At 41.7% G+C, this 25930-nt stretch overlaps 1 protein-coding gene across 2 annotated transcripts; it reads right to left on the reverse strand.

The window, feature by feature from the left end:
• Positions 1 to 2083: 2083 nt before the first annotated feature.
• On the reverse strand, positions 2084 to 15341 carry CNOT11 (CCR4-NOT transcription complex subunit 11). 2 transcript variants are annotated; one of them, XM_031051040.2, is made up of 7 exons: positions 14819 to 15245; positions 13623 to 13787; positions 9786 to 9938; positions 8683 to 8885; positions 7743 to 7945; positions 5010 to 5106; positions 2084 to 2425 (listed from the first exon to the last, which is right to left on the reverse strand). In XM_031051040.2, the coding sequence occupies exons 1-7, from the start codon at positions 15243 to 15245 to the stop codon at positions 2228 to 2230; spliced, it is 1446 nt and encodes a 481-aa protein (XP_030906900.1). In that variant the 3' UTR covers positions 2084 to 2227. The 2 variants fall into 2 exon arrangements, with proteins under 2 accessions (XP_030906900.1, XP_030906901.1); XM_031051041.2 differs by lacking the exon at positions 2084 to 2425 and adding an exon at positions 2744 to 3472 and having other exon boundaries at positions 14819 to 15341.
• Positions 15342 to 25930: the final 10589 nt, after the last annotated feature.

Raw genomic sequence — 25930 nt, forward strand, 5'->3', positions numbered from 1 at the left:
AACCATGACAAGTGCAAGGTCCTACACCTGGGTTGGAGCAATCCCAGGCACAGCTACAGGTTGGGCAGAGAAGAGATTCAGAGCAGCCCTGCAGAGAAGGACTTGGGGGTGTTAGTCAATGAGAAAATGAACATGAGCCAGCTTCAGTGTGCACTCACAGACCAGAAAGCCAACCGTATCCTGGGCTCCATCAAAAGAAGCGTGACCAGCAGGACGAAGGAGGTGATCCTGCACCTCTACTCTGCTCTTGTGAGACCTCACTTGGAGTATTGTGTGCAGTTCTGGTGTGCTCAACATAAAAAGAACATGGTACTGTTAGAACAAGTCCAGAGGAGGCCACGAGGATGATCAGGGGACTGGAGCACCTCCCATGTGAAGACAGGCTGAGAAAGTTGGGGCTGTTCAGCCTGGAGAAGGCTGCATGGAGACCTCATAGCAGCCTTCCAGTATCTGAAGGGGGCCTACAGGGATGCGGGTGAGGGACTCTTCATTAGGGACTGTAGTGATAGGACAAGGGGTAACAGGTTCAAACTTAAACAGCAGAGGTTTAGACTTGATATAAGGAAGAAATTCTTTACTGTGAGGGTGGTGAGGTACTGGAATGGGTTGCCCAGGGAGGTAGTGAATGCTCCATCCCTGGCAGTGCTCAAGGCCAGGTTGGATGAAGCCTTGGGTGATATGGTTTAGTGTGAGGTGTCCCTGCCCATGGCAGGGGATTTGGAACTAGATGATCTTAAGTTCTTTTCCAACCCTAACTATTCTATGATTCTATGGCTGGCTGCTAGATGCCCACTCAGCTGTTCTTCCCCTGCCCTCTTGAGGAAGGGAAAATAAGATGGAAAAACTCATGGGTCAAGATAAACAGATTTGAAGATTAATTTTAAATGGCAATAAATAGGTTTAGAGTAGGACAGTAAGAAACAAAGACAAAACTAAAATGACCCTTCTTCCTAGACTCAGCTTCACTCTTCTACCTATCCCTTCTCTGTGAGTGGTGGCAGGGGAAGGAATGGTGGTTGCTGCTTTTCCTTCGTCACCCCTTTTTCCCTTCTCTATCATGAGCTTCACTCCCAGGGGCTGCTCCAGTGTGCAGAACTGCATGTGGCCCCTCTCTGTGGAGTGCAGACTGCTCTAGAGTTTTCACAGAAGTGCCACCAGCCTGGCAGAAGGGCTTACCTGTGCCAGCTTGGCCTGGCACAGGGCAGCCTTGGCCTCCTCCCAAAGGTCACCCTACAGCCTCCCCCCCAGCTACCCCACCCTTACCACAGAAGTCCCATAAAACTCACAAACACACACTGCTGAAACATACTGCAAATTCATAACAAGTGCAAATGTCTTCATCAATGCACAGGGCTCAGAAATTATTGTATTATGAAAAATACCTATGATAAAATCACAAAGCTGTTAGCTTTGTTTCTTTTATAGTTACAGGACAAATCCAGGGATTGGGGAGTTACATCAGTACAACTCATACTGTGAAGAGCAGAACAGCCAGGCTTTTGCTGTAATATCATAGTAGCAACCCAGGTTTGATTATTTGGCAGTCGGTTTGAGTTTGCCAGTTATTGGCAAGGGCTTAACTTCTTTTAAATGAGTTTAGTAAACCAAAAGGTCAAATGCAATGCCTTGAACCACCTGTAATTAGTTTGCTGATGGAGCCCATTACTTTGCCATAAGTTGCAGTACAGAGATCTAAAATCCATAAGGTGTTTTCTTAACCATGTTTTTGAAAAGGGGGTATTAGTTACACAGAAAACAGTAAAACTGTACTGCAACTTAGATGTAAAGCATTAAGGTGTAAGTTTATCCTGCTGCTAGAAGGTCTTGTACAGTAAAGAAAGGGCAAAAGGGAAGTGAAGTTACTTACTTTGATGCAAGTTGACTTCAGAGAGTCACAATTTTGGACACAAAGACAGCAACTGCCACATAAAATACTTCAACTTGTATCAAAATGGCAAGTTACCATTTACATTCCCTCTGGAATTGGAGTCTGGATTTCAGGATGCGCATATGACATACAAGTTTAACCCATAGTCAAAAAGAAGTGTAAAGCCTAATATGTTTCATAAACTTCAAACATGTATATCAGAAAAACCATTATTTATTGCTTAAATGCATAAAATACTATAATGTATCACATCATTAATCCAGTGATTTAATGTTTAAATATACAATTGATTGGTATAGAACACTGGGAGGGTGTTTTTCTGCCAGTGACCCAGTGGTTTTATTTTGATGTCTTTGTCTCTGATGGATTTTCCCCTGTATCTAGTGTCTTCAGCAATCTGAAGAGGCCAGCTGCTTCTCGTATCCGACTGAACTCAATGCAGAATGCTTGCACTTCTATAAACAAGTCCTGTACATTAATAATTTTGTTTCTGATTAAAGACTGAAGAAAGACACAAACCAGACGTACCAGGCGGTTCTGAAACAGAAGAGATACAGTCTCATAAGCCAAAAAATGTTAGCAACCAAGTCAGTTAAAAGACTCTTGGCCCTCAACAACTGAGGCATTTCAGCAGCTTCAGCAGTAACCTTGCTCCCTAGCTTTATAGGTGCTGCCCCTACTCTTCCATCTCCTCTACTACTACTGCATGCAAAAAATGGACTCCTCTACTTTATAGTAGGGTGCTTCTGGATACTGGAGCTTTCTCAAAATTAATCCCATGCACAAATGAAGCACTGGATCTACCTATGCATTTAATTTCCTTATTATGTATTCCTTATGATCCCTTCCATAATATCTTAAGATTATGTCATCTCTAGTGTCTTGCTTATTTTCTACAATGCTACCATAAAGAAAAATGAACAAGCTTCCCGTCTCAAAATTCCCCAGTCACCACATGATTATGGCACTCCAGAGGGAAAGTGACAACAACAGAACTGATCACAAACTTGTTTTGTAGGAAGTGCTCTACTGTGGAATTAGCACACGCCTCTCTTGCTCCATCTTTGAAGGAAAGACAGTACCAGAGACACCTAAACCAAGAACAGGCCTCACAGCTCATGGTTCATTTCCTGCCTGATGCAGTGAAAAGATGTGATCTCTGAAGTGTTCTTCCTTCCCAAGCACTGTTCAGGTCAACACCTGAAAGAGCACACTGGGAACTGGAGAGCTAGGCACTGGCACATACAATTTGTCATACGCAGATCCAGTCACTTTATACTTTCCTCAAGGCCAAAAACAGATCTTACTTTACCACTAAGGCAGTCACATACTTCACACTGGGAGAAAAAGCTGAAGCTAAACCTCTCTCTAAAAGCAACAAGAACAAGGTTCATCAGACAGAACTGAGGGGACTTGATAGATCAAATGTCCAAAGCATTTTAGATAATATGACACCAAAAATAAGCCATCAACCACTTTTACAGGACCTGTGCTTACTACTTCAGAACTTGCTACCCATTCCAAGAGAGTTCAGAAACCGAACAAGTTATTTCCTCACTGCAATCAAAAGGCATCACGTTTTCTCTGCAACACAAATTACAAGAGTAATTTTAATAATTGAGGAACGTGAAACTCAGAACAAAAGTACAAATGCAAGATAGTGGCTGACTAACAACCTCTGAGAACTGTGCCTCTTTCACTTCCAATAGGATTGGGTTTATATCGTGCTTTTCAAACATCTTGTGTCTTGGTTGCTGTAGGGCTTCAAACACAGTATTAACAAATGCTGGATCTCACAAGCTCTGCATTCTACTTCGTGAGCAGTATGTGCTCCTTGACCCTCTGTTCTTTTTTGTCCCCTGTGTGCCTGAAGCACAGCTGCTATATCTTCTCAGCAGCTCTTTTGAGCACAGTGTCCCACTCTGGGCATATTCTCAGCTGGATCTCAGGTCTGCTGCTATTTTCCTATTCCATTACCAAATGCAATTGGCACAGCTATTCAGCAGGTCACAGATCAAGCCACCCATGCATATCTGGCCGAATCCCAAAGCAGAGAAGCATCAGCAGCCACCAAAAGATAATAAATGGTTATTCATCATCTGGAAGGGTACAGAGAACAAGATACAGGTTTTTTTTTCCCGCTATCTAAAACCATATTTGCACCCTGTACTGCATACTGCATGCAGTTTGTATCTTTGCAGCTTAAGGATACAGTAGAGCTAGAGAAGGCACTAGAGAACAACATCGAAAAAGCTAAAGGGAAAGGACCAGCTGCCTTGATGCAAGAGACTTAAGAGGTTGCAGCCCTTCAGTATTGAGAGGAAAAAGCTGAGGCACAACTTGGTCAAGATTCACAAAGCCCTGGATAAACTGAACATGAAGCTGGTTCTCACTAATGAGGTATCCAAGAAAAAGTTCTAGGCACCCAGTGAAACCAACAGATCAGTTTAGGACAGAAGAAGTACCTTGCACAGCATGCAGTAAACCTTTTATGCCAAAGGTGTGGAAACCTCCACAGGGGGTAGAGATCCTTGAAATGGCTACAACTTGCATGCTGGTGCTGAGGAGGTATGACAGGCTTCACAAGCAAAGAGTATGGTGTTAGGAAGACAAAACAGAAGGGTTCAGGTCTTTGAGGAGATCTGCAAGCTGTTGTAGGTTATGACTGAAGGGGAAGACTTCCATGTGAGTTTTGTAACATCACCTCAAAGGTCTGGAATTGGTAGGCACACTTGTAAAGAAAGAATCCTGAAGCTTAAAACTGAGTAGAAGGCAAACAACTCATATAGGGGGTGAAAAGACCCACTGGGTGACAGAAAACTTTTGCATGCAAGGACCCAAGTGACACAAAGCTGCAGTTTTGCCAGCGGGAACTGTATTATGTCTACAGAAAAACAGGGAACCATAATTCCTCATGAAGTCATGTGAAAAGGTGAAGAAACATCTCAAAACACTGTAAAGAACTGCACAGTGTGTTAGGAAAAAAGAAAGTGCCTTTGAAATAAAGAAGCAGCAAGACAGAATAACTTCATGCTATCAGCCTTGTAAAATCTCAGCACATACCATCACACAGAGCATCAGATGGGAACCTTTTTCCTAACCAAATTATTAAAGTACTCACCTGCATGTATTTGTCTTTAATCTGTTCACAGGTGGAGATGCAATTGGAGATATAAAGATGAATAAATTCAGGTGGGAGATCAACTGCAGTAGTAAGTCTGTTCAAATTAAAAATATCCAGTACTTTATGAAACCATCAATCTAGCGATTCCATTGCCAAACAGATGAGAAAGACCTGTGCTATTAGTTTATTCCCAGGCATGTCATATAGAGCTGATTTCTGATAACATCCACAAACACATTTCTAATCATTTAAATGTCTTCATTAAGAGTCCAAATCTTTTCTGTTTTTAAAACTGACACAATACAGAAGCAAAGTTAGATTGCTTGTTTCTAGTATATCTGACACACCTACAAACATTTGCTATATATTACACAAATGAGTCAATGATGCCAGTTTCCAATTTACAATGAAGCCCCAAGGTATCTAAATACAAAAACTCTTCTGCAGTAAGCACTACAATACAATTTTGCTTATTCATATTTGAATTCCAAAAACTGAATTTAAATGCTGAACTCCTTCCTTAAATGAATTATTCCAGTCATATCCTTACTACAACCAAAAATTAGCTTCCTTAGTTCCTTCAGATACTAAAATTTTAGCCCAAGGAACTGAAACAACATGAATACCTACAGCTCCAAGAAGAGATCCTGACTAGATGGAAATCTTAACTAGAGGTTAATGCTGCACAATAATCTTGATGCATCTTACTACAGAAGAACTGGAGAACTATTGCATCAAAGAATGGTATTACTGTGTTTCTAAAGGTTAGCAGCAAAGCACACCTATATCTGGTTTAAGAATACCAGCTACTGAAATATTTGAGCTGACACTGTTTCTTAACTGAAAAAGTAATACAGCTCTCAAGACAACAACATACACTAAATGTAGAACCACCATAACACTACAACAGAACTTAATCAAAACAACCCTAAACCAGTCCTATCTCTAGTAGTGAAAGGGAAAACTGCATGGTTTAGACATTTCAGTTTCAAGTTTTCGCCTTATTTCCCTTAGTGTCTACCTGTTTGTACTGACAGACATACTGTAGTTTGAGAAAAGTTATTCCCATGGTACCTATACTGTTGGAATACCAATATGCTCGACTGGTGGTGTAGTTATCCTGGAAAAGAATAAAAGCTCTTTTCTTGCCACTACTGCCACATGTCATCATTGTCCAACTTCAGGGCAGTAACTATTGCCAGTCTGCACCAGGAGGGAGGGATTTATTTCAACAATGTTTCTTTCCTCAAATGATATTTAAGGTGGCAATTCAGCTCTGCTGCAAAGAGACTGCTGAACAAGGTTGATTCAGTAGTTCACATTCAGCAATTGCCAAGAACTGGAAGAAAGTGGGAGAGATGTACTTTTGTAGTTTGTAGAGAACAGCTGTCTGAAGTTTTCCCTTTGAAGGGACAAGCATTCTGTTAAGAAAATGGGTTGTCTGTATATGCATAAGTTATTCTTAGTGAAGACAGGGCAGGAACATAAAGCAGGATGGCTGTTCAACAACAGCACCTTTTGTCACTTAAGCTGCATCAAGACTGCAAGTTGTGTTTAAGCAGATTAGGTGTGTGGCTGTAACTTTTTTGTGGAGTATTCCTCACAATACACTGAATGTGCAGAGGGAGTAACAAAATTTGCACCTTCCTAGGACACAGCATATGAACTTGCTAGTGAAATTCATCTATTAACCAGGATCCTGATACCTTAATAAAAGATTAGACATTACAGATTCCAGTGACACACTCCCATGAGTGACAACCATTTTAAACACTGTTTTGAGCTGAACATACCAGTTTGATAAAAGTATTTTCTAGTAATTATCAACTCCAGTTGAAGTTATCCACAACACAATATATATCTCCCCATTCTTTTCAAAGTAGAGACACTCTGATAATATTAATAATATACTCTTAATTATAAGAGTAAGAGTAGTTTTCTTGAATAAACCTCTCCCTACTCAGAATAGGGAATGAAAGATTAACTAGCATAGCACCTGTGCAAGAAATGTGTTTTTTACCATATTTAACATGGTAAAATATGGTACGTTATAAATAAAAATATATTTTAATGTTGATCAACAAAAACATAATTAAAATGTAGTATTTATGCTGGGAAATTGTGGGTGTTTTTTCCTGTCAAGTTGCAGTTTTGCTACTGCTAAATAGGAAGCTGTTAACAGTAATATTTTAAAATAGCACTGCTGTAAAAAGAAATTAAAAATATGGCAGCATTCTCTGAACTTAGCACTGAAGATTTCAGAGTGGGTCAGTTCTTTACTACCAACCCACAGCTACCTTTGCAAACTTAGTCTGGAGTAAAATAAGAGGGTCTTTTTTCTTTAACTACAAGCACCACCAATAAGGAACTAAATGAAAAGCAAGTAAAGCATTTATGGAAGAGGCAGTCCAGTAGTCACAGAAAGCAATGAACTTACTACAGCCAAAAATTAGCTTCTTAGTTCTAAAAAAGAAGTAAAAAGTCTTACTATTAAAACAGGATTTAAAAACCCTAAATAACATAAACAGGATAGAGAAATTGAAAAGGGAATGACAGTTTGATACTATTCTTCCTTCACTGTAATCTGACTAGTTATTTCCTCAATTCCTGTTATTTTTGGTAGTCTTTGGAACATACATAGCCCTGTGGCCAGCCTCACAATCACTTAACAAATATTCAGTTATTTCTGTTACTTACTTAAGGAAACCTTCTATTTGAGATAGTACTCACCGATTTACAACTTCCATTGAATGTAAGGACATGTCCATATTGACCAAGACAGAAAAATACTCTGTAATCTGACTAGACTGCATCAGTTTCAGCAACATTTCTATAGCTACTAAAGGATTGTTTTCAACCAGATCCGGCAATTTGGCAGGAGTGAGACCAATGTGGTAAACAAGCTTGGGGTCCTTTTCCAGTTCTCCAAGGAGCTGTAAAGAAGAAAGAAAAAAAGCATATTTTTTTATTAGCTATTCACATTACTGCTTGAAGAAACTGCTACAACATATCTAAGCTATAGGAAAATGTTAACCCTTTAGATTTAGGCATCTCTACTTAAAAGACACTGGAGGTATACTTGAACATTTCTATGTAAAGGCAACTGTGCCCATAAAACCTTTAATAAAGCATTTAGCAGTCTTTCATCAGTGGGTGGCCAGGAAGGAAGAAACTTATGAAAAGTTTCAGTTTTCTTCAGTTTCCTGTCCAGCAGAAAGTGTTTAGAGTTCACTGCTGTCACAAAAAGTTCTGCAAGTAAATGATATTTTATAGTGCATAATGATTAGTGAAAAAGGCCACTGAAATCAGGGGTAATACTGTGAAATTTAAGAAAAAAGAAATCCTGTGCTGGCATTTCTGAAATAATTACTTATCAAAAGCTTCCACAGAAACATGAACGACTTCATTATAAGGAGATTTTTCCATGCAGAAAAATACCGGTGTCACTCATTGATCAACTGTAACTATGTCCAGTCAATATTATGAAGTTTAAAAGATTTCTTCCTTATTCATATAAACCCAAGTCAAAACTCTTGGGTTATTACAACATGAAAGTCCTTGGAGTTTCCTGAATCCAAACACAGATCAATTAAAGGGTTTTCTAAAATACACAAGTTCATAGACAGCTTGTTAGAACATCATTTTTGGCAGAAAATTGCATGATACTTACCTGTGTCTGCTGTGGGGAAGTCAAGGGGCTTTTAAAAGCTTTTGCCATAATTCTTTTTATCTCAACTCCAGTGCTGTTCTTAACACACATTGACTTATCCCATTGAATTGTGTGATCTGGCTCTATTGGATTTAACCATGCCAATTCATCCTCACATATATGAAGTGGAGGTGGTGGTCGAATAAACTCTGGTCGAAAATGACCTAAAACGGCAAAAATGTGAAATGGTTTTTAAGCTTTAGGTATCCAGTTTTACATCAGTACAAAAAGCAGGCCCCCAAAACTGACATTTCTTTAAGCTATTATAACAGCATTACAATATTATTTGCCTCCCAGATAAACATTTATTTGATTTTTAGTGATCAGCCTGATTCAGATCACTAAGTTGCTGATTTCACAATCTTTTTTTCCTTCCACAGTAACTGGTTCTTGGAAGGTGTTAACAGTCAATGTAGATCTCTGTGTAGGGGACTAAGATCTGAGGGGCATTAGACCCAGTGTTTTAGCCAACAGGTGACATGGGTAACAGCTTGAAGACAGGCTTGCTCCAGATTTTTAAGTCTGGAAATGTAAGCACTATGGAGTCTGATCTGGAGATAACCCTGACAGTTTTGCACTGTTTTATTCATATTCATTCCCAGCTCATACCCTGAACATAATTCTGAATTAAATTACATTTCATCTGGAGAAATATAGTAACAAAGCATGTCATGACAGGCTGAGAAAGTTGGAGCTGTTCAGCCTGGACAAGAGAAGGCTGTGTGGTGACCTCATAGCAGCCTTCCAGTATCTGAAGGGGGCCTATAAGAATGCTGGAGAGGGGTTCTTCATCAGGGACTGCAGAGACAGGACAAGGGGTAACGGGTTTCAACTGAAACAGGGGAAGTTCATGTTGGATATAAGGAAGAAGGTTCTTTACTGTGAAAGTGGTGAGGCACTGGTATGGGTTCCCCAAGGATGTCACAAATGCTCCATCCCTGGCAGTATTCAAGGCCAGGGTGGACAGAGTCTTGGGCAGCATGGTCTAGTACAATACAATAACTAGATTATATTAAGGTCCTTTCCAACCGTTTACAGAACCAAAGATGTGAAAATTCACATACTTTCTATAGGAGGTTTTGGTCCACTCACTAAGGCTTCCGTGATCTGGGAGGCAACGGAGCTGTCAAAACCGGAGTTGGAAGAATCTGGGTCAGGATCGCTGAGGATGCTGGGAAAGCTGGCTTTGCTCTGTGTTGGCAACTCAGACTGACGTTCTGAAAGAAGGGCCATCCTTAATATTAAAGCATAAAATTGAAACAGAAATGCCTGGAATACTAAGAGTAGTGAGAAACAAACAGCTAGCTTAAAAAAACCAAACCACAGACAAGATCAACAAGAAATTTAGTACTGTGTCAAGCAGCTAGTACTCAGAGTGCCAGCTGACAAAGGACAGAGGTATGCAGCAAGGATAAAGAAGAAATCAATCTGAAATATAGCCTTGGCTTTAGAAAAGGTAACTAACTGGTGTAACCTGCATCTAAAAGCACATTAGTAGGTTCACATGCTATGTCTAGTTTTGTAATCACTTCTTCTCAAGGCAGGGAATAGAAATGTCTACACAGATACATTTATAGACTTCTCAATGATACTGGTCATACTAGACCTGAAGTTAGCTATTCAGATTTACACAATGCCACTGAAATGCATTGGATAAGATACTTTTGCATTCACTGTCAAGCTACAGTAAGTGCTTGTGTGGGAAGAAAAAAATCAAATTATGTGATTTTACATATATCATCTGTAAAGCAAAGCTGAAAGGAGCTGAAAGTGTCTTTTTAAAGGCCAAATTACAGGACATAAAGTTATATGAAAATAATAGCTTAGCATATACAGCTAGACTTGAAGAAACTGGCCAAAAAGACACTATGGGGCTCAATACTTGCATTGTCAGATATTTAGGTGGTGTTCTGTTGCAATCTATCACTCTTCTGTATCTGAAGAATTAATGACTGACCTTCTCCGTACTATTTTGAGAGCTCATGTTTTCCACTGTTTCAGCAAAAAGCTTCTCTGTCCCTATCTCTTCTAAGCAAAGTGTGCTTGCTCCTTTTCATGCAACCATACTGACCCTTCCCAGCTTCTCATGCATATGAACTATTTCATATGACTCCAACCAAAACCACGAGACACTGAAACTGCGATCATCAAAACAAAATACCACCACTGCCAATTTCTTTTTTGCCTTTCTGTCCAACTTTATGCAATGATTTCAGATCATGCAACCATTTGCATATATGCTCATTGAAGCAGCACAACAGGGTATGGCTTTCTTTTAAACTCAACAACTAACATACTTTGCAGCTATTTAAAAAAAAAAAACAACCAATTTTAAATTCAAAGTCCAAATGAGCCATTTTATAAAATGTTTTCTACTTTATAAACTGTTTCAAGCTCCATCTTGTAAGTACCCTCATTCAGCTACTGAACAGAAGAGTTGATTTAACACGTGAAGTTCCATGGCGAAGGTGAGGGGGGAATATTGCGTGTCTTTTTTCTGTCTTTTCATTTACAGCCTAGAACTTAAATCCATCAGTTGGTCACCGATTTGTTTGTGTCCTCATAAGCTTAAGTGATGAATGATGCTCAAATAAAAATATAGAAGTTTAAGATAAAGTCCTTCAATTCACCAATTTTAGAAGCTTGCATAAACCCTTAGATATATGCACTGAAGGTCAAATACTCTCCTTCACTGCTTCAAGAATTAGGGCTGGATCAAAAATTTCAGGTAAGCAGAAGCAAGAATTAGAACATGGTGTTCTAACAGGAAAGAATACAGCATTTTGAACTAAGTCATTTAAGTTTAGGAAAAATAGAAAACTGTCACTTAAGTTCCCTTATGCAGCCATTTTTCTTGGTGTGTTTTTTTGTGGGTTTTTTTTTTTGGGGGGGGGGTTACATATAGAAAAAAGAAAGCCAACAAAAAAATTTCTTTGATTCTTAAAGTATTACAAACTTAACTTTACTACAGGTCAATTACTCTTAGATCAAATTAGGGTTAGCAGACAAACAGGAGCACTTTGCCAGAAGACCCATCCCTGAAACCAGGAGAAAACGGTATCTTTGATATGGTAACACACGGGATCAACAAAAACAAGTTACAGGGAGAGACCAAGGTTTGAATGAACTTCCTGTAGACCAAAGGGAGAAGAAAGCAAGTTTCAATACTCATTCCTAAGATGTTCTATTCCAACATTCTACTTCTTTTTTCTTTTTTTTTGGGGGGGAGGGGGAGACAACAATCCTACAGATGAAAAAGAAAGCCAAAACTAGAAAAAAAAACCCCAACAACCAACATACAGCTGCAAGTGAATTGTCACAATGAGTTCAAGATCAGAAGAAAGCTAAATACTGTCTTCCTCCCTTTACAAAAAAAAAGATTGGGATAGACACACTGATTGAAAAATAAATAATGCTTTATAAATTATTGTGGTTGATTTTGCATGCATATTCTAAAAATCACCCTGTTCTACATAGCCCTGAATTCATCCCAGGTACCACAGTTTTGAGGGGCCACTAAGTGTTTTGTTACATAACTCCTACAACTGCTCGTAAGCAATTAATGGTGCATGTTTAATGGATTATATAAGTAATAATACAAGCATATCTTACAGGGCTTAATTTTGCGAAGCACCATTAATGGCTTTGTACTGTATTTTAAGCCGCTAGTATCTTTCATTTTAAAAAATGAAAAATGAAAATGCATGGCCAGGAGTACCCACCCATACAACTACAGTTTTGAGGTTCTTTACGTGTTTCATTTTTGCTGAGAACAAACTGTTCAGGAGGCAAACACAGCACCAAAGGGAAAACAAGTAACAAATTAAAAAACCTCCAGGCTTCTGTAAGGCATCATATATTCCTTATGCTAAAAATGACAAGTTACCCAAATTTCACAAAATCTGAATTCACTAAAGTATTCCATAAAACATAAACAGGATGAACAGGAGAGAAACCAGAAGGGTTTGTCTTGCTTGTGAAGGTATGTTAAGTTATTCAATCTAACTCTTCACAAGATCCCACAGTCTGGAAACAGTAAGGGGGACACCAGGGGACATATGTACACATTTTTACACCACGGCACTACAAGTTAATGTCAGGTTGTACAGAAAAAAATACAATACTAAGATACGCATGCAGGACAGAGAGAGCCTCGTTAGTTCTTTACCTCAGAGCGATAAACCACATCATACGAGTACAGAAGTAGGATGGGTCAGTTTTCAAGCAAGAAAGTCCATTTGCACGTACTTAGGAAAACCCTCCACTATTTTTGGTGTTCGAACTGGCTCCTTGTTCCAAACAATATTTTCTCTTTCAGTTTTAGCTCCAGGTGTGGCTCACCAGTTAACGTGATCACAGCAATCACGTTCCTGCTGCTTTTCTCCTCTCAGAGGATAAGCTTCACCTTGATTTTCTTTTCAGTGAAGTGGACCACCTTTCTACTCTAAAGCTAATGCTGTAAGATCTGACTCTGTTGTATAGAACTGAAGATGTAATTGTAATAGCCAGTTTGCCAGGTACAGTTGAAGTACTGGTACATGACAGCATGACAGTTATGCTTGTTATCTCATACTCGAAATACTGCAAAAAGTGAAAAGGGATAAAAATGAAAAGCCACACAAAATTTTAGATGAAAAGCTTCCTATACTTGCAAAACGTTCTCATGTTTAAGGCAATGATGTACCTGTTAAAAAGCTGCTTGATAACTACGATAAAACAGTTAAGACATGATCTCTACTTGAAGTTTCTCTATGTTTCTGAACACAGACTTGAAGACCCTAAAGCACAATTGAGCCTTTTTTACATTAAGGATAGAAAGGAGCGTTTCTCAGGTAACTCACAGCCACATGACACGTGGCATTTCCATTCACAAGTGAAGCACAGCTACAAATCTTCCTTACCTGCTAATGCCAGCTGAAGCCCACTTATATCCACTGACTGGGCCATGTTCCCCACGTCCATTGAAGCAATCTGCCGAGGGGTCTTCTTAAACAGTTCTCTAGGGGGGGCCAACATCAGCTGAGAAAGAAAGAATTTTTCTGGAGGAGTTATAGGAGGTAAGAAGCCTGTGGAGACACAATGAAAAACAAACCCCGATTTTTGAGGCAGTAGCATTAATAGCTTCAATATGCTTCATGCAGAACAAGCATAACTAAAACACAAACTAGTGTGTTATTTATGACAAGATCAGTGCAGCTGATGAGTCTTTGTGAGTACATACAAAACTACTACTCAGCTCCTACAGTGATGTAAAATACAGCAATATATTGATGGATACTTAAACAAGGTCTATGAGAAAGCCGGAGAGATACTTTTGACAACAGCAGGCAGTGAAAGGAAACTGGCTTTAAACTGAAAGAGGGCAGACTTAGATTAGATATTAGGATGAAATTCTTTATTGTGAGGGTGTTGAGACACTGGCACAGGTTGCCCAGAGAAGCTGTGGCTGCCTCATCCCTGGCAGTGTTCAAGGCCAGGCTGGACAGGGCTTTGAGCAACCTGGTCTAGTGGAAGGTCTCCCTGCCCATGGCAGGGGGTTGGAACTGGATGATCCTTTCCAACCCATACCATTCTATGATTGTAAACTAAATGATCTTTAAGGTCTCTTCCAACCCAAATGATTCTATGACTGCTGCTGTGTTATCTCAGCACACAACATGTGATGCTAAGGCAGCCACAATAGTTTCTTTACACACTGCCCAATCTAGAAAACTAGTGTGCTATTATCACCAGATATCACAAGGCAAGTTATAAAAGCAATCTGCTTTAGAAAGTGATTTACCCATCACTGTCGCTCTTGTGTTTACTTAAGTGGGAAAAATACCATCATGTATTTCTTTAACAGGTTCGTTTCACAGCTTTAGAGCTGCCAAAAGCCTCTTATTAGGTCCAGGGTTTTGTAACCGCTTTTTCCCCAGCGGAGAAAGGGCGTGCTGGCTCAGCCAAGGGGCCTATCCGACACCGAGCGCAAAGACGCTTGCCATGTAGAATTCCCACCGCGTCTTGCAAACGCGAGGAGCTGCCATAAGTGAGCCACGCCGCCGAGCGGTGCCGCTCTCCCCCCTCCCTCCCTCTTTCCTTCGGCCCCGGGACGCACCTGAGAGAGGGGTGCGCTCCGCCTCGTCACCGCCGCGCTCGGGCGCGGGGTTGAGGAGGTGAGCGAAGACGGCGGCGAAGGGGTTGGCGGCGAGGGGCTCGGTGCGGTACATCTCCCAGAGCAGGTAGAGGGCGGTGAGGCGCTGCGCGGGGCTGGGCAGCAGGTCGGGCTGCTGCAGCAGGAGGACGAGGACGGACCCCAGGCGGAAGTGCTCGGCCTTGCCGAAGTAGTGGTGGAAGGCGCTGGAGAGGCCCTCGAAGGTGCTGCCGCCGGCCTCCTCCGACACGATGCTCAGCAGGCTCGACAGCTCCTTCGGCGACAGGCTCATCCTGCCGCCCGCCGGGCCGCCGCCCGCCGCACCGCCCGCTTCTCCGGCCTCCGCTCCGCCGTGAGTGCCGGGCGCCGGGCTGCCCCCGCCACCGGGCATCCGCCCGCTCCGGCAGAGCCCCGCCGCTCCCCGCCTCCCTAACGCCACCAGCGCGCTGTCGCACCGGCCTCGCTTTACGGCGCGGCCGTAAGGCGACGAGACGGACCGAGCGCTCCGGCCCTGCAACCGGGGCGACGACGAGACGCGCACGCGATTGGCAGGGCTCGTGGCCCCGCCCCTCCTGAACGCGATTGGTCCCAGCCGCCCTCCGGGGGCGGGGCCGGCACTCGGGATTGGCTGCAGTCCCGCGGGTCTGGCGGAGATGGGTGAGGGTGTCGCGGCTGTTGGGGTCGGTAGAGGGAGTGTGGTAGCGATGAGCATACTCGGAGCCCCGATGGCGGCATGGTGAGGCTTGGGAAGCGGCGAGGGGACTGCAGCCCAGCTCCTCGCCGGGAGAGCACAGCGGCTTCCAGCCGGACAGCTGGGGGTGGTGGCCCTGTGTGGAGCTGGAGCTGTCCTGCCGGGGGACAGTGAGGGGCTGGAGCAGAGCCTGCCTCCAGACCCGGCACCCCTGCCCCTCGCGACTCCTGGTTTGGGTCCAGCCGCTGCCTCCTCGTTGCCTGTTTCGCTTAGTGGCGTGAACGGTGACGTGGTTGAGTGCATCTCGCTACTGGATCATCCCACTGCTTTCTGGAAAAAGAGAAGAAGTTCTTGACTGTGAGGGTGGTGAGGCACTGGTGCGAGGTGCCGAGAGAAGCTGTGTCTGTCCCTGGCAGTGTTAAGGGCCAGGTTGGATGGGGCTTTGGGCAGCCTGGTCAAGTGGAAGGTGTCCCTGCCCATGGTAAGGGAGTTGGAATTCAATAATACTAAGGTTCTTTCCAGTCCAAATCACTCTAGGATCATAGAATCATAGAATAGTTAGGGTTGGAAAAGAACTTAAGATCATTTAGTTCCAACCCCCCTGCCATGGGCAGGGACACCTCACACTAAACCAGATCAACCAAGGCTCTGTCCAACCTGGCCTTGAACACTGCCAGGGATGGAGCATTCACAACCTCCCTGGGAAACCCATTGCAATGCCTCACCACCCTAACAGTAAAGAATTTCTTCCTTGGATCCAATCTAAACCTCTGCTGTTTAAGTTTGAACCCATTACCCCTTGTCCTATCACTACAGTTCCTGATGAAGCGTCCCTCACCAGCATCCCTATTGGCCCCCTTCAGGTACTGGAAGGTTGCTATGAGGTCTCCACGCAGCCTTCTCTTCTCCAGGCTGAACAGCCCCAACTTTCTCAGCCTGTCTTCATATGGGAGGTGCTCCAGTCCCCTGATCATCCTCGTGGCCTCCTCTGGACTTGTTCCAACAGTTCCATGTCCTTTTTATGTTGAGCACACCAGAACTGCACACAATACTCCAAGTGAGGTCTCACAAGAGCAGAGTAGAGGGGCAGGATCACCTCCTTCGACCTGCTGGTCACGCTTCTTTTGATGTAGCCCAGATTCTAAAGGAAACCTCTGCACTCCCCACTTCCCCTGCCATCACCCCAAATTGGAGTGGAGAAATGTTCTAGACACTGTGAGAGGTTGTGTGTCCTGGGAGAGGGATGGAAAGAGGAAGACACCATTGCTGCACCTCAGTTCGTGTTAAGAGGGAAGGGTGCTCCGCCTGTCTCTGCCTGGCCAAAGAGCTGGCTTTCCCAGAGGATGATGTCCATCAGTTTCTTCAGTGATCCAGTCCAGTTGAGAACTGCCAACTGCACTGGTGGTGCTCTCAGCAGAGTGGAAGGACAGTGAGCTGCAGTACCAGTGTGTGGCTGAGAGAACACCCCCCTGAGTGCAATGGTGTTTCATCAGCTTGGCTGCCATGTGGGAGGGTATCTCTGGGGATGGCAGCTTGGAGGTGTATCAAGTGTAGCCTGAAGGAGTGTCGAGGGCACAGAGTGGAGGGAGAGCTTTCCGTGGCGTGTGCTGGAGAAGGCCCTGGCAAGTCCTGACAACAGGCGCTGCTGCCGCTGGCTGCTTATTTTAGTCCCAGCCCTCCTTCAGAGTCACCCAGCCCAGGAGACCTTTGGCTTTCTAGTTATCCCTGCTGCTTTTCCACGTGTGCACTTTGATCCTGGCGATCTGCTGTTCAGGTACTTCCCAAGTCGAAGGCTGAATGCTCATCACCATGATTCCAGGCCACATGGAAATTTTCTTCCTTGAGCTCATCTCAAATGCTCAGTGAAGCCATTTTTAATTTTGTTGTGCATGAACCCTGTGGCAATGATTTCTGCAGTTTAAGAGCTGTGCTGCGTAAACCAGTGTTTGTTCTAATGCTGTTCATTGCTCATCATTCTGTGCATCTTTTATCATGTCTTATCTTGGTTGTTCCTCCCTAAGGACACATCCTCTTCTCTGGCATCTTCATTGTGCCATCCTTGTTGCCCTTTTCTACTTCTGCTGTACACTTTTTGAGAAGGGGGGGGTCAAATTTGCATCTGGTGTTCAAGCTGGGAGTGTCCCATAGATTCATACACCTTTTTTGGCACAAGTCCTGGTTATTTCTCTTTTCCTCTTTCTATGTTTGCTCTTTTGAGTCGTGAAGCTGACACTATAGAAGAATCGCCCTCCATGACTTCCTCATTAGGTATGGATAAGTAACACCCACCACTACAAAAGGGAGGATTTCTTCCTTTTCCACCCACCCTCATTGCAGTCTTTTACTTTGCTTTTGTCAAATATTTGGTATCACTGCCCTTTAATTGAGTGCTACAATACTCTGAAAATCCTCTGCAGCACCTACCTGCCAGTTTTAGTTCTTACAGTCCTGAAGGATTTTTTTCTCACTGGAAAACAGCATGTACCTGAGAAGAGTGCATCATCCATCCCTTTATGCACACACACAGGTTTTAGTCCATGGTCTCTCCTTTGTGCATGCAAGCTCTGGTCTTTGCTATAGTTTCATGCAATTTTCTCAGTACAGACATTGCACTTGGTGGTTTATAGTTTGTTGGATTATCCCCAAAGCCTTTTTAAAGGTTGGTATTAGACTTGCCACCCTTATTTCTTTGGTATTGAGACAGTTTTTGTGAGCATCACAGTTCATAGTTTAGCATCTTCATCCTTCAGCTGGTACAAATCTCTTGGGTGAATCTAATCTGATCCTGGTGATGAGTAGTGACTCATTTTACACATTTCATTTCACATCACTTACTAACACTTCACTGTGAAGCAGTTCTTCTCACTTGTACCCTGTCAGTAAAAGTTCTTGTCTGGGAATGTCTCCAAGATCCCATGTAGAGATGCAAAGAATTAATTTAACTTTCTTCCTAATCCTTCCCTGAGGATTTTGTATGTTGTGCTTATCTGCTGACCTCGGACTGACCAGCAGAGTTTCTGTTTCTGGTGTTCTTGCAAAAGTCATATTTATTCATTTTGGGGATGAAGTTTATGGTTGGCAAACATCATGCCTAAAATTGTGCCTTAAATTGAGGATGTTTTGTGGGTTTGTGCTAACCCACAGTCAAATAGACCTGTGATGCTTCTGTCCAGATGGTCTTCTTTGTACAGCCTGCTCCTGATAACAAACTTTGCTGAAGATAGCAGAACAAAAAGAATGAACATGTTCAGAAAGAGAAGGCTGCCTCTTATTTTCCTACAAATTTCGGAAATGCAAGCCACCTTTGGGTATCGCACTTACTGGAATAATGAATGTAGAATTGCTGAAATGGACTTCAGAGCAATAAAAAGTTTTCCCCCGTGACTGAGATGGCAAAAAAAAAAATTGTGACTCATACATGGCTAATGCAGCCATCTGAAATTATTCTATCCAAAGTAAAAGGTTTCTGGTGAGAACAGGAAAGCTAGCAGTTTAGAAGATGGAATACTCTATGCAAGTGGCATGGGCACAAGGATCGGTTGGCAAAGGGAATTTTGAAATCGCAAAGATTTTAAAACATTGATATTTCAGGGTAGCAAAAATCTTAATCTATGAAAAAGACGGGGTAAAATACTCTTGGGGCAGCAAGTGTAGTAAATGTGCTGCAAAAGAATGTTTCTGTAACTGCACAAGGTGCTGTATTTTGTGGGCACACGTGTGCCTCAGATACTCTTGCGCTCAAAACTTACGATTTGTGTGATAAACAAGTGAGAGTATGTGATACTAGTGCACACTCAAATAAAATGAGTTCTCAGCCAGATTTGATTTCTGAAATGGATTTCATTGCACTCAAGGAGGAAGGCTGGGGCCCCAGCTACCTCAGTGAGTCTGGGGGGATTGGATTCCACAGGAGATACATCACTGCTGTACAGTCTCATGGTATAAAGGGAAGAGTTTGGTCTTCTGCCTTTGCAGAACTGCTCTTCTGGGAGCAGGCTGAGCATATTCCATTTCTTTTAGATGGTTTATAGAATAGCTATTAAATGGTCAATAAAACCATGAAATATACCCATCATTCTTTATGTTTGGATTTGAGTAAGACCTCAGTAAAAATCATGCTTTGTGTTCCTAAACAGGGATAAAGGGATTTGGGCTATGCTTATCAGTCTTCTTATCTAACTCTGTCCTGTTGGCTCATAAACGCTAATACAGATGCAGAGATTCCAGACTAAATGTGACACAGATAATCTACTTTGGCAAGTGAGCCTCTGCAAATACAAATAAACCTTTACAAATAATTTGACCATTAGATGCAATTGTTCTAGTATTTAAATGAACACCAGCCTTTGATAAATGGTTATTATTACTGGAAAACTAGGTCCATGCCCAAAGGAGCACGTACAGTTTTATTTGATTTGATTTCCTGAGCTAAAGGAAAGGCCAAGTAATTTAACTGTAAAAGTTGTTTTTCCTTCTTGCCATATTAAAATTGATTATATTATTGTTTGCTATTGCATTTTAGATGACAGCCAAGAAGCATGAACTGCATTGTGGGCACTAGAAAAAAAAAACCTACTAGTGAAGGATCAATAGGAAAAGACAGCATTTGGAAGGAGAAAGAAAAAGTGGAAAAGCAGATGTATTAAATTGATTTGCTCTGCAGCAAGAAGAGTTTCATCTACCAAAAGGCTGGATACTTGGGAAACAACTCTCACCATCATATGTTTCATCCCACAATTCATTTGCGAAGAACACAGTGGGAAAGAATTAAATCACACCTTAAAGTCAAAGGGTAGATTAAAGCACTTCCAGATTGTTCTGTTTATTCTCTCTCATACACAAATTCTTTCCATAATAATTTAACTCACACAGTCTACAGTGTATTTTAAACAGCAACATATCAGAAAGAGGAAGGAGTAGGTGCAATGTGCATGCATCTCTTCATGTGTATCTTTCTAGTGAGCATTGCATGTTTTCCTTCCCAGTTCATCTCTTCAGTTCAAAACACTAGATAGGACCACCAGTGCAGAAAAGATTTTGTTATTCCTGGAGTAGTCAACAATACTGGCTTGCTAACAGTGCCTAAAAGCCTTCCTGAGTAACTGTATGAGAGTACATCTTGACTTGTTAGTCAGACCTCAAAGATGCCAGGGGCTCTTGGATACAGCTGGAAGAGTACTTAACAAAAACCAAAAAGGTCATCACATGAGTAGATTAACAAGTGATGGATAGTAGGTGGTTTGGAAATAAATATGTTTGTTGCTGAATTATTTAACTACTGTGAATTTTAGTGATACCTCTGCATTTTAAGCCAGTTTTCAACGGACGAATGCTCACATGTGTGAATTAATGTTAGTCAACTCATTTGCTTTCTTTAGTGTTACACGCTTGAGAAGAGATTGCATTTTGGTCCCAATTAAAATCAGTGGTGAAACTCCACAGCAGGGGTCATATTGGTACATAAAAGCAGCATATAATACGGATATTTGTTTATGTACCTTCACATAGACCCAGCTGACAAAGAAACCCTTCCTTGATAATTCAGAAGCATTTGTTTACTCAAAAAAATGATGTTTCCATTTGTTCTTTTTTTTTTTCTTGCTGCTTAATCAAACAGGTTTGGGGTTTTTTTTTTAATCCACCTGTAATTCTAAAGTAGCTGAGCACATGTTTTGTGTGAAATCATTCAGTATGTGCATCACTTGGGAACTCTTCATTGTGAACTTTAATTTGAGCACTCAGCAATTTTAATTTTAGCTATACAATTGCACATCTAACTCAAATAGGACTATTTCTGTTCCCTGGCTCAATAACTCTATTTGTGCTTTATGCTTCTGTTTACATCCAAAATCAATTTTGGTTAAATCTTTACCTATGCAGATAAAGGAAGGAGTTTATGCTTAAACTACAAATTTGAAATCCATCTTCTGAAAGAGTATTCAATAATTCAGAGCTGATTAGAGAGGTCTTGTTCAGGAAGCAGGAGATTCAGGTTCTCTTTTTTTATCTGCCCATATGGTTTTAAACTTCAGCCCAGGCTGTGGCTATTAGGAGCCACACAGAGTGTTACTTCCTCTGGCTGAAGTTACTTTGCTTTGTTTATAGGAATCAAAGATTCACCACAAGGGAAAGGGAGATTTGCAGTTTTAGTGAGAGTGTGCTTGCTGAGATGCAGGATGGTGCTCTGGTGCTGCTCCAGGAGCAAGGCAAATATACCCAATGGCAATCAGGTACAAAAGCATAAAAATAAATGCGTGTAGGGGCTGGAAATCTGTTTTCTCTCTTGCCCATTTAAACTCCTAGTCATTAGAGAGTCACATCCTCCCATTTTTTTCCCTTTAGAAAGAAAATTTCGGAAAATGAGTAAGGAAGCTCTCTTTCTTGCATATGTACATAATTGTCTATGTTCACACTTATTCATGTGTAAACATGCACACTCATATTTAAATATTAAACAAAAAATTTTTTCATTAGAAATTGATTTTAGATAGGAAAAGTAGGTTTAGAGTATCTGATGATGTAACAATTTTCCATATGACTTTTGACTGGAAAGATGCTTGGACAAGCTAATTTGTAAATGTGCTTTTAGGACCTAATACAATCCTTTTGTGAAAGAAGACAAAATGTCAGTAGTACTTTTATTGGCATCATTGAGCATTGTGGTGCAGTCTTATGTAGAGACCAGGCAAAGAGAGAACCTCAAATCACAAAGACCTATTTATAAAAGTGTCATTAAAAATATCTGATGATTTTGTTTTCCTCCAGCAGTGGTGCAGCTCCACGTATTTGTCTGCATCCTGAGTTCTGCGTCATTCATTTTCTCATGTTCCTATATGTTTCAAACACCCAGTGAGCTGTTAGCAGTGCTTTCTTTCCAAGTGCCTGTAAAGTTTCTCCTGTGCCTGACTCTTTATTGCCTCCTAAGTATGCTGCATATACTAGTGTCTTGTTATTCATCCTGTCTCCTATATTATGCTGAAAGCTTTTAAATGCATTTTAATGATGCATAACAGCAGTATAATGAGCCTAATAGCATGCTATTGATTTTCGTTTGAAACTGACATTTGAACATTACAATAGCCTTTTAACAGTGTGTATATTTAATGTGATTTAAATGCAACACAATATCTCTCTATTAAAAAAAAGTTCCACAATCTCTATCTACTGAACATCTCCCCCTGCCACCTGCAATCTGTTTGTTGCAATCAGCTGCATTAGAAGTATGACATTCTCAGTGTCTTAAAACAAGCAAGCCATAATCCTTCGTGCAATAAAATAAAAGGGAAAAACACAAAATTGCTATATCCAGACACAGCTTTGCTTATCTGCCCTGGTCACAATGAAGGTATTAATGATCCACATTCAAGTCAGAGAATGCAGCTCATTAGCTCCATAGCAAAGTAAACTGCACAAAGATGCTCTCTAAATAGGAGATAGCTGAGTTAGGAGACACCCTACCTCTAGCTAAGTGGGTGAACTAAGAAACAGAAAGAGAAAAATGACACCAGCAAACATAGACATCAAGGTAAGACAGTAGGTTCCCTTTTGATGAGTAACTCTGTAACTACATCCTATGGGGAGTTTTGTTTTCAGGAGAGGTTTCTGAGAAGTCAATGATCAAGCTGTGCAGCAGCCATATCGTGCCCTGACTAGCCTGTGTGTGTGGAAACTTGGACATAAAACTGGCAGCAGGGTTGCCATGCTGCACCAGCCATAGATTTTCCTTGTGTTATAAGTAAAGACATTCTTTCTACAGTGCTGTGGCATGTGTCTTTCAAGCAGTGTTTATAACAAACGAATCCAAGTCATGTTTACATCAGGTATTAGCCTTAGCCCTCCGGCTTTTCACAGCATCACTTACATTCTTTACACAGCAATTATCTGTGCAGCAACAGATAAATGTGCATGACACTATCAAGATACTAAGAAATACGGTTTCTGCCCTAATGGCTGACTGCACATAAGGTAATACAGAGAAGAAGAAACAAATGAAAAGGACCAGGGAAACAAGGAAGAATTACACTTTTGTGAGGTCTTAATTTTGCTTGCTTTCCTGATATGCAGCTGTTAGTTTGTAACCACATCGACCAAGAGGATCATCTGACAAGTCATGACTCAGACTTTATTGCAGCTGAGTATAATTAGACAGGGGGTTTGCTATTGAGCTGAAAAAAAGAACCAAACCAGCTGCTTAGGTTGCCATTTTGTTCAGATGTTTTCCCAATCTCTGTGCTTTTCTTTCAAGATCATGGTGCAAGTGAGTTTAAAAGCAAAATTTCTAAGTGTATATAAGTGATTTTGAAGATGCTTTTTGAAATAGCAGTAGTTCCCAGCATGCAAGTTAGGCTGACATTAAGATACACGATTCTTAGAGACTACCTAAGGAATCCAAAACTGTTTCACAAATAAGGTATTTGTGACAGGCATAGGCACATGTTTTGTGATTAAAATGTAAGTGAAGTTCTATTTCTGCCCGTATCAGAGACTCTGACTTCTAACTAGTGACAGAAGTGATCAAGAAGACCATCTTCATTTGGCTGACAAATTTGGAAATGGGCAAAAATAGTCTATTTTGAATAGATGGTGGTAGGAAGGAGTAGCTGCTGAAAGCGGTGAAGCAGAGCATGGATTTCAAAACGGTCTGAGCAGAAATCTCAAATGCGTGTAACTGAAGACAGAAGAAATGGCTGCTATCTTTTCACTTAAGATAGGTCGTATGTACATATCCTAGTCCTGGAAGTACTAATTTGCATGGTTGATGGTGGAGGGGCTGTAGAATGATGAGCTCAGATGTCTCGTTTTTGACCTCCAAGTTAGGACAGATCAATCCCATCCCCTAGGGGAGTAAGATCGAGTTTGAAGCTGAGTTGAGGCTAACTCCTGGTAAGAGCTCCAGTTATACCTTCAGACAAGGTATATGATCCTTTTCTTATCTTCCCGGGGAGTTGTATCCCTTTTTTCCCAGGCAGTGCTGGGTTTTCATATTTTAAACATAAATTCTTCAGGACAAGGACTGCCTCTAGTGGCAGTTCTAAGTACAGCATTTGTCGGGTCTGCAAGGTATCCAGGTAATGGAAATCCTAGCGCATCTCAGGAGGAAGGGGCTTCCGTGCATAGGCCGTTGAAGCAAAACCTAAAAGCTAGGGCAAAAGCAAAGGAGACGGACAAGACAGCTGCTTCTGTGCTGCCAACCGCCATGAGGAAGGTCCCCCTTGGCTTCTCCTGCGCAAACCGTTCTCTTCTTTTGATGTCATGTTTGCACTTGTGTCTCACAACAATCAGAAGTTTCTAGAGGATGTGGAACTACCTTGTTCCCTGTCTGTTAAGTATGACTGTAAAAGCCCTGGTCCACATGCTGCCACTTCAATGAAATGGAGAGGCAGTAAATTTGTCTTGCAAACAAAAAGCACTTTATATCCTGCATGCATAAAAAGAATTTGCTGCCACAGGCTATTGCTGAGGCCAAGGTCGTAAGGAGGCACACAACACTCAAAGATGAGAAAATATCTAGAGTTAATGCGGGAAAGGATAAATTTAGAAGGTGTAAAAGTGCTTCTTCAGCTTACACAATCTATTAGTGATGGATAAGACCTTTCTGGGGACTATTTCCTCTGAAGTAGCTAGTCTTGGTCACTTGCAGACAGGAATCTCTAGACCATAAATCTGATGAGCTATAGCAATTTCTGTTACTCACACCTGAGAGGGTCTGCTGACTTCAGAGTGCACAATGGGTTTTGTCTAAAGCACATCATCCATCATGGGTGCAGAAAAAGTGTGTTCATTCTGCGATGGTGTGAAAAATTGCCCAACAGGCAGTTGGTTTGCAGGCCAGTGATATACACACATGGGTAATACGGTGTCAGTGTACAAGAACTTGCATTCATTCCTGTGCTGCTGCAGGCCTATAAGGATCCCAGGTTTTGAAATCCATGCACCTCCTGCTCTTGCTTTTAATTCTTTGCTCAAACTCCAGCTCAAACTTCCTCTCTCATCCTGACTATTTATAAGTATACATAGAAACAAGTGTTTTGTAAAGATGTGAGAGGCATTCTCCTTTATTCCCAGGGGCAAATAAAGCCTTTTATTTTTAGCCCGGTTTCCTAAGGAAATGAGACTGATGCAATCACATTGTCTATTTGTCTGTCTATCAAATAAGCCCCCTTCCCTCTTTCCCTCCCCCCATACACTTCTCACCATTAATCTTTTCCAGCCAGATCTGACTGAAAATTATTATTTCAAAAGTGTTAAATGAACATAAGTTTTATGAAAACTAGTGGCTGGGCCAGACGAGAGATCTCATTGGTTCCCTCACTGGGAAAGTAAGTACTGGTTGAATTCAGCAGGTAGGTGGCCACAGGCTGGCAAGTCACCCTCTGCATAGCTGT

This window comes from Melopsittacus undulatus, chromosome 2, assembly GCF_012275295.1.
Source record: "Melopsittacus undulatus isolate bMelUnd1 chromosome 2, bMelUnd1.mat.Z, whole genome shotgun sequence".
Taxonomy (NCBI): Eukaryota; Metazoa; Chordata; class Aves; order Psittaciformes; family Psittaculidae; genus Melopsittacus; species Melopsittacus undulatus.